This window comes from Callionymus lyra, chromosome 14 (genome assembly GCF_982586985.1).
Source record: "Callionymus lyra chromosome 14, fCalLyr1.hap1.1, whole genome shotgun sequence".
Taxonomy (NCBI): domain Eukaryota; kingdom Metazoa; phylum Chordata; class Actinopteri; order Syngnathiformes; family Callionymidae; genus Callionymus; species Callionymus lyra.
The window spans coordinates 90,968-100,824 of NC_141831.1; the positions used below are offsets into that span (position 1 = coordinate 90,968).

At 46.4% G+C, this 9,857-nt stretch overlaps 1 protein-coding gene across 1 annotated transcript in view; it reads left to right on the plus strand.

Annotated features, from left to right (window-relative positions):
- The window catches only part of slc12a9 (solute carrier family 12 member 9), a 31,730-nt gene extending 21,880 nt beyond the window's left edge, over nucleotides 1–9,850 (plus strand). The window contains exons 13-14 of the mRNA XM_087807208.1: nucleotides 3,417–3,563; nucleotides 8,437–9,850. Of these exons, the coding sequence (XP_087663334.1) occupies nucleotides 3,417–3,563; nucleotides 8,437–9,281 (992 nt within the window). The 3' untranslated portion in view covers nucleotides 9,282–9,850. The remainder of the gene's footprint in view (nucleotides 1–3,416; nucleotides 3,564–8,436) is intronic.
- The last annotated feature ends 7 nt before the right edge of the window (nucleotides 9,851–9,857 follow it).

The window sequence follows — 9,857 nt, forward strand, 5'->3', positions numbered from 1 at the left end:
GACCTTGTCATCATGTGACCATGTCATCATACCATCATGTGACCTTGTCATCATGTCATCATGTGACCTTGTCATCATGTCACCATGTCATCATATCATCATGTGACCTTGTCATCATGTCATCATGTCATCATGTGACCTTGTCATCATGTCACCATGTCATCATATCATCATGTCATCATGTCATCATATCATCATGTGACCTTGTCATCATGTCATCATGTGACCTTGTCATCATGTCATCATGTGACCTTGTCATCATGTCATCATGTCACCATGTCATCATGTCATCATGTCATCATGTCATCATGTGACCTTGTCATCATGTGATCATGTGATCATTTCATCATGTCATCATATCATCATGTGACCTTGTCATCATGTCACCATGTCATCATACCATCATGTGACCTTGTCATCATGTCATCATGTGACCTTGTCATCATGTCATCATGTGACCTTGTCATCATGTCACCATGTCATCATATCATCATGTGACCTTGTCATCATGTCATCATGTCATCATGTGACCTTGTCATCATGTCACCATGTCATCATATCATCATGTGACCTTGTCATCATGTCATCGTATCATCATGTGACCTTGTCATCATGTCACCATGTCATCATATCATCATGTAACCTTGTCATCATGTCATCATGTCATCATGTGATCATGTGATCATATCATCATGTCATCATATCATCATGTGACCTTTTCATCATGTCATCATGTGATCATATCATCATGTCATCATATCATCATGTGACCTTTTCATCATGTGATCATGTGATCATGTGATCATGTGATCATATCATCATGTCATCATATCATCATGTGACCTTGTCATCATGTCATCATGTCATCATGTGACCTTGTCATCATGTCATCATGTCATCATGTGATCATATCATGTCATCATATCATCATGTAACCTTGTCACATGTCATCATATCATCATGTGACCTTGTGACATTATCTGAAGACACTATACAGTTGAAATAAGACTACAGTTGATTAAGGACAAATAGATCCAGCAATTCAACAAAGAGCAAGAAACAAAACACTGTACAGTGAGCAATGGCGAGGAAAAACTTCCTTTTAGAAGGCAGAAACCTCGAGCGGAACCAGACTCATTGTTGACGGCCTGCTGCTTTGACCGGCTGGGAGGAAGGATGGGGGGGTAGACAGATGGATAAGGAGAGGAGTGAGGGAGGATATAGTGAGAGAAAAGAGGAGAGTGTAGGAGGGTCCATGGGGGTGCTGGAGAGAACTCAGGATCTGATGACGTGGTGAAGATCCTGGATCAGCAGCAGCTCTGGAGGTGGATCCCTGGATCAGCAGCAGCTCTGGAGGTGGATCCCTGGGGCTCCGGGAGAGAAATAAAAAGGTGTGGGTTTGGGACAAATGTAGAATACAAAGGTATACAGACTCCGGTGACGGGTGAAGATATATAGAGGGGAGGGGGGGGGGTTGAAATAGCCAGGCCAGAGGGCTCATACCTAGCACAGCAGGATCCAGACACAGGGGCCCAAGCCGCGGCAGGAACCCGCGGGAGACCAGGACCCGGCAGGCGAGATAACCACCAGAGCCGACCCCAAACACCAGCGAGAAGGCGGACCACCACCGGGGGCGCGAGAGGGCAAGCACAGGTGAGGACGACCGAGGAAGCAGAGAGGGGGAGGCACCAGGCGCAGGCACCGGGGCAGAGGGGCAGCCAGAAGAACCAGTCAGGGGATAGAGCCCCGGGGCCAGGCCGGGCCACGGAAGACCCCCAGACCGTCAGGCTGCCACCAAGTCCATAGCAGGGGACCGAGTCAAGGAGATAGGGATCCACCACAGCAGCGGCGGCGGAGCCCCCCCCAATACCCTGCGGACACGGCCAGTAGCCGGGTCGAGTGCCACCGCGGGTCGGGAGCAATGGCCAGGCACCGGTCCAGGTCCCCCGGGTCACAGGGGGGCCACGGTTGTGCGGGCAGGACGGGGGCAATGGGGCTGCAGCCGTCCGGGAACGGCCCCCAATCTTTGAACTGTAGACCGTCCCCAACAGCCGCAGCTCACCTCCCCCATGTCATGAGGGAAGTTTGGGGGGCCAGCAGTATTCCATGGGCGGTCCACGGTCTCTAAGGTGCAGAGGCCCCGCCCATCACACGTACTGACCCCCAGCCCCCGCCCCCACCCACCATGCAGCACCCAGGGGGACAGCAGCACTTGCATGGGCGGTACATGGTCTCTACGGTAACATGGGTCCGCCCAATGCCTCCGCCGTCCCCCCAATGTGGCCCCGCCCAGTGTGGCCCCCCCCACCCGGGAAGCCCCTGAAAGACCGACCAACCCGGCCACGAACCCCCAGGACCAAGGGCGACAAACTCCCCGACCACAGCACATGCCACACAGGGCGGGTAGAGGACCACAGCCACCGCTGCAGCAGACACCCACCCCAAGACGGGCCCCCCACCACAGACCAGGCGAAGCCATCGGGCCGGAAGGTCATCCAGAACACCCGGCCAGCCCCAGCCCCACCCCTAACGGTTCACCCGCCAACCCCGTCAGCGGGACCAGCAACCCCCCAGCCCCAGCACCGCCCCAAGCGCAACCCCCCATCCACCACCCCAACCCCCAACCCCCAAAGTCAAATGAAGAGTCGTATCATAATCGTAGTAAATAAAGTTGACAGCTTGACTTCAAACACAAAGTCAATGGTTTGATAAAAGTCGAGCAACAAAATGAAATCCTGTGATCAGCGACTGATGTGTTGATCATGAAGGTTGTGAGTCGCTCATGATTGTGTTTCTATTAACACGTGATCGATTAAACACATGATCACGCTTTGACATGTGATCTTGTTTCATGTTGTCAATCAGTCGCTTCTTTAAAATATATTTTTAAAAATCCAAATCATCCTGTAAAGGTTGGACGGTGACATCAGAGAGGTCAAGAGGTCACGACCTTCGTCTTCTTCAAGTGCAGGAAGATGTTTGTTGTCAAAGAAAGAGAAGGAATTCTGAACATAAAACTCAAACACCTGCTGAAATAATCATCCGAGCATCACTGAGCGTTAATCCATCAAGTTCTCATAGTTCCTCAGGTTTCTTTTTCTTTCTAGGCCACAGAAATATTCTGTTCTTTCTCTCCTTCTTCTCTCCATTTATTTACCTTATGAAGGCTTTTTTTTCATATTCTGTAACGAACACAAGTTCTGTTTATCTCCATCAGAGGGCGCCATTTCCCCACAGTAGGTGTTCGTGTCTTCAGGTCTGTCACTCAAGTTGATTGAAAATGCCCAAATTTTTAATGTAAGAAATTTCGACGCATGAGACACGAATGAAAAACATTGTCAAAGATCACCTTCCAGTGTGTTGTGGTGCCTTGCGCAGTGGCCAGTGGTCAGCAGTGAACGCCCTCTTTGTTTCAGACACTCTGGCCTCAGATCCGGTCCAGCAGCAGTACAACTACTGGCTCAGTCTGGTGGACAAGCTGGGCGTCAAAGCCTTCGTGGACTTGACTCTGTCTCCGTCCGTCAGACAAGGAACTCAACATCTGCTGCGCATCACCGGACTGGGTAAGACCTCGTGTCAGGAAGTGACGGACCAGGAAGTGACAGACCAGGAAGTGACAGACCAGAGTTGTGTCTCAAATCACATACTTGTGTACTCAAAGTTAGTATTTTTAGTGTGTAAGTGCGTCTCAATTCTTAGTATGTGAATGTAGTTAGTGCTCCATACTCACTAGATTGTTACTAAAACGCCTACAAACCTGAGTATGAATCGATGGACACTTTCTACCATAAACAAGTAGTGTCTACCATAATAGTGACTTTGTAAACGGAAGTTACTTCATATATATATATATATATATACACACATATACTTACTGGTGCATTTTCAGCAGCAGTACGAGGACGACACATCTTCGCTGCTGATACTGGCGTAAATATCTCCCACAGAAGTATGTGATCTGAGACACAGGAAAGGACAGACCAGTGCTGTGTCTCAGATCACATACTTCTCTTAGTATACTAGAAGTTAGTATCATCAGGACAGTGTACGTACTAACTAGTAACTAATCCTCCACAGATAGTATGTCTCAGATCACATACTTCTCTTAGTATACTAGAAGTTAGTATCATCAGGATAGTGTACGTACTAACTAGTAACTAATCCTCCACAGATAGTATGTTTCAAACATACTTCTCTTAGTATACTAGAAGTTAGTATCATCAGGATAGTGTCGTACTAACTAGTAACTAATCCTCCACAGATAGTATGTTTCAAACATACTTCTCTTAGTATACTAGAAGTTAGTATCATCAGGATAGTGTCGTACTAACTAGTAACTAATCCTCCACAGATCCGTTTACGTCAACATCACTAAGATGTTCGTTTAGTGTAGAAAGTGTCCATCGATTCATACTCAGTTTTGTGGGCGTTTTAGTAACAATCTAGTGTGTATGGAGCACTAACTACATTCACATACTAAGAATTGAGACGCACTTACACACTAAAAATAATACTAAGTTTAAGTACTCGATTTTAGACACATCTCTGGGCTACTTCTCCAAGTGAAAAAGTTTATAGTACACGTTAAGATTATATTATGATATTTTCAACAGGTAGTACTGCTCCACAGCTTCTTCTACGACTACTTTGTTGAGCTCATTCAGAACCTTGTCGCCGACACTTGACTTGACTTTACGCAAATTAAAACAAGTTATTAAGTTGTGGGTGTGGATCGATGACGGAGATGAAGCTAAACTGACGCTAAACTTAAGCTAAACTGAAGCAGAACTGACGCTAAACTGAAGCTAAACTGACGCTAAACTGACGCTAAACTGACGCCAAACTGACGCTAAACTGAAGCTAAACTGAAGCAGAACTGACGCTAAACTGAAGCCAAACTGACGCCAAACTGACGCCAAACTGAAGCTAAACTGAAGCTAAACTGAAGCTAAACTGAAGCCAAACTGACGCCAAACTGACGCCAAACTGAAGCCAAACTGAAGCCAAACTGACGCTAAACTGAAGCCAAACTGACGCTAAACTGACGCTAAACTGAAGCTAAACTGAAGCTAAACTGAAGCTAAACTGATGCTAAACTGAAGCTAAACTGAAGCTAAACTGAAGCCAAACTGACGCTAAACTGAAGCCAAACTGACGCCAAACTGACGCTAAACTGAAGCTAAACTGATGCTAAACTGAAGCCAAACTGACGCTAAACTGAAGCTAAACTGAAGCCAAACTGACGCTAAACTGAAGCCAAACTGACGCTAAACTGAAACTAAACTGACGCCAAACTGACGCTAAACTGACGCTAAACTGAAGCCAAACTGAAGCCAAACTGACGCCAAACTGACGCCAAACTGACGCCAAACTGACGCTAAACTGACGCTAAACTGAAGCCAAACTGAAGCCAAACTGACGCCAAACTGACGCCAAACTGACGCTAAACTGAAGCCAAACTGACGCCAAACTGAAGCTAAACTGAAGCTAAACTGACGCTAAACTGAAGCCAAACTGACGCCAAACTGAAGCTAAACTGACGCTAAACTGAAGCCAAACTGACGCTAAACTGACGCTAAACTGAAGCCAAACTGACGCCAAACTGACGCCAAACTGACGCCAAACTGAAGCTAAACTGAAGCTAAACTTAAGCTAAACTGAAGCCAAACTGACGCCAAACTGAAGCCAAACTGAAGCCAAACTGACGCCAAACTGAAGCCAAACTGACGCCAAACTGAAGCCAAACTGAAGCCAAACTGACGCCAAACTGAAGCCAAACTGACGCCAAACTGACGCCAAACTGAAGCCAAACTGAAGCCAAACTGATGCTAAACTGAAGCCAAACTGAAGCCAAACTGAAGCCAAACTGACGCTAAACTGACGCTAAACTGAAGCTAAACTGAAGCTAAACTGAAGCTAAACTGAAGCCAAACTGAAGCCAAACTGACGCTAAACTGAAGCTAAACTGAAGCCAAACTGAAGCCAAACTGAAGCTAAACTGAAGCCAAACTGACGCTAAACTGACGCTAAACTGACGCCAAACTGATGCAAAACTGAAGCTAAACTGACGCTAAACTGACGCTAAACTGAAGCCAAACTGACGCCAAACTGAAGCTAACTGACGCTAAACTGAAGCCAAACTGACGCCAAACTGAAGCTAAACTGAAGCTAAACTGACGCTAAACTGAAGCCAAACTGACGCCAAACTGACGCCAAACTGAAGCCAAACTGAAGCTAAACTGACGATAAACTGACGCTAAACTGAAGCTAAACTGACGCTAAACTGACGCTAAACTGAAGCCAAACTGATGCTAAACTGATGCTAAACTGAAGCTAAACTGAAGCCAAACTGACGCCAAACTGAAGCTAAACTGAAGCCAAACTGACGCTAAACTGAAGCTAAACTGACGCTAAACTGAAGCCAAACTGACGCCAAACTGACGCCAAACTGAAGCCAAACTGACGCTAAACTGACGCTAAACTGAAGCTAAACTGAAGCTAAACTGACGCTAAACTGAAGCCAAACTGATGCTAAACTGAAGCTAAACTGAAGCCAAACTGACGCTAAACTGAAGCTAAACTGAAGCTAAACTGACGCTAAACTGAAGCCAAACTGACGCTAAACTGAAGCCAAACTGAAGCTAAACTGAAGCCAAACTGACGCTAAACTGAAGCCAAACTGAAGCTAAACTGAAGCTAAACTGAAGCCAAGCTGACGCTCAACTGAAGTCAAACTGACGCTAAACTGAAGCTAAACTGAAGCCAAACTGACGCTAAACTGAAGCTAAACTGACGCTAAACTGACGCTAAACTGAAGCCAAACTGACGCCAAACTGAAGCCAAACTGAAGCTAAACTGACGATAAACTGACGCTAAACTGAAGCTAAACTGAAGCTAACTGACGCTAAACTGAAGCCAAACTGACGCCAAACTGAAGCTAAACTGACGCTAAACTGAAGCCAAACTGACGCCAAACTGAAGCCAAACTGAAGCTAAACTGACGATAAACTGACGCTAAACTGAAGCTAAACTGAAGCTAAACTGACGCTAAACTGACGCTAAACTGAAGCCAAACTGATGCTAAACTGATGCTAAACTGAAGCTAAACTGACGCTAAACTGAAGCCAAACTGACGCTAAACTGAAGCCAAACTGAAGCTAATCTGAAGCCAAACTGACGCTAAACTGAAGCCAAACTGAAGCTAAACTGAAGCTAAACTGAAGCTAAACTGAAGCCAAGCTGACGCTCAACTGAAGTCAAACTGACGCTAAACTGAAGCTAAACTGAAGCCAAACTGACGCTAAACTGAAGCTAAACTGACGCTAAACTGACGCTAAACTGAAGCCAAACTGACGCCAAACTGAAGCCAAACTGAAGCTAAACTGACGATAAACTGACGCTAAACTGAAGCTAAACTGAAGCTAACTGACGCTAAACTGAAGCCAAACTGACGCCAAACTGAAGCTAAACTGACGCTAAACTGAAGCCAAACTGACGCCAAACTGAAGCCAAACTGAAGCTAAACTGACGATAAACTGACGCTAAACTGAAGCTAAACTGAAGCTAAACTGACGCTAAACTGACGCTAAACTGAAGCCAAACTGATGCTAAACTGATGCTAAACTGAAGCTAAACTGAAGCCAAACTGACGCCAAACTGAAGCTAAACTGAAGCCAAACTGACGCTAAACTGAAGCTAAACTGACGCTAAACTGAAGCCAAACTGACGCCAAACTGACGCCAAACTGACGCCAAACTGAAGCTAAACTGACGCTAAACTGACGCTAAACTGAAGCTAAACTGAAGCTAAACTGACGCTAAACTGAAGCCAAACTGATGCTAAACTGAAGCTAAACTGAAGCCAAACTGACGCTAAACTGAAGCTAAACTGAAGCTAAACTGACGCTAAACTGAAGCCAAACTGACGCTAAACTGAAGCCAAACTGAAGCTAAACTGAAGCCAAACTGACGCTAAACTGAAGCCAAACTGAAGCTAAACTGAAGCTAAACTGAAGCTAAACTGAAGCCAAGCTGACGCTAAACTGAAGTCAAACTGACGCTAAACTGAAGCTAAACTGAAGCCAAACTGACGCTAAACTGAAGCTAAACTGACGCTAAACTGACGCTAAACTGACGCTAAACTGAAGCTAAACTGAAGCTAAACTGAAGCTACGTCACTGACGACGGATCAGATACCGACGTAAATGTCTCGAGAAAACACTCATTCTACCACAAAACAACAACAATAACACAATGAAACACAAATTAATAACTTTTAGCACTTGGCGAAAAGTGCTGTCAAGTGTCGCTTCCCTGATCTGAGGAAACTTTAATGATTGAAACGCAGCCGTGGAAGTGACGGTTATTTATGTATCTTTGTTCTGTATCATCATGTTTTGTGCGTTGCTTAGATAAGATTCTCTGGTTCCTCCTGCAGGTGGAATGAAGCCCAACACGCTGATCCTGGGCTTCTACGACAGCAGCACACCTGAAGACTACTTCCTGCAGGACTCTGAGTTCTGCGACATGACCAAAGGCAAAGGTGCAGAGAGCGAGTTCGACTTCGGGGTGGACGTGCCGTCCCTGCAGGCCCACTTCCCTCCGGTCCGGAACGCCGAGTGTCCGCGCTGGCTCTGCCCGGAAGAGTACGTGGGGATCCTGTCCGACGCCGTCAAGATGAGCAAGAACTTGTGTCTGGCCCGGTACTTCTTCAACCTGCAGGGCGAGGGCAAGAACCAGAAGGGAGACGGGTCGGGTCGGACCATCGACGTGTGGCCCCTCAACCTGCTGCAGCCCGGCAGTCGAGACTACGAGGACGTGTGCAGCCTCTTCCTGCTGCAGATGGCGTGCGTGCTCAATATGTCCAGCAGGTGGCGTCATGCGCGCATGAGGATCTTCCTCAACGTGGAGACGGAGTCCAGCGACCAGGGCTGGATGGGGAACGAGGAGACGTTCCGGGAGCTGCTGAAGAAGCTCCGGATCAGAGCGTCCATCAAGATCGTGCCCTGGGACTCTGTGGTGCAGTTCCACACTCAGCCAGAGGGGGCGGGCTCCACCGCGGGGCAGGGCCTCGGCCTCTCCGGCGACTTCCTGTCGGCCGTCAACGATCTGCTGACGGCGCACAGTTCGGCGGCGAGCGTCTGTTTCCTGTACCTGCCGCGCCCTCCGGCCCAGAGCAGCCTCGCCCAGCAGTACCTGGGTCAGCTGGAGGTCGTGACCCACGGACTCGGACCCACGCTGCTGATACACGGGGTCACGCCCGTCACCTACACTGACCTCTAGCCGCCGTCGATTGTATCTTCCACAGCAGAAAGCCAAAACATTATGACCACCGTGTTGAACCAGTTGTTTTTGTGAGGAAATTCTCAAGTGTTTTGCATTTATTTTTCTTTGACCTTCATTGACCTTCATTCTCTCAGATGATTGACAGACGACATCACGTGTTGAAAATACTATGATTTCTATTAGTTTAAATTAAGAAACATTTTAACAGTAATAAGATATTTATGAATTTTTATTTTACTTTATTATTTATTTTAATAATACTTTTTAATTCACATTGTTTAAAAAACTAAATAAAATCGTAATATATAAATATATTACTCATAACAAGGAAAATGTTTTTTTTATTCTTTTTTTCTTTAAAAGAAATAAACTGCAAAACACTTACTGTGAAAAATGTAAACTTTCTGCTTCTAGTGGTTTTTGTCTGAATCTCAGGTGAGACACAACCTGAGCAGGTGTGACACCTGTTTGAAACCATCCTTCAGTCCCAGTTCTCCAGGAACACCTGGACTGTTGCTAAGCAGGTGGTCATAATGTTATGGTCCACATTCTAGTGTTTTACGTTACCGAGTT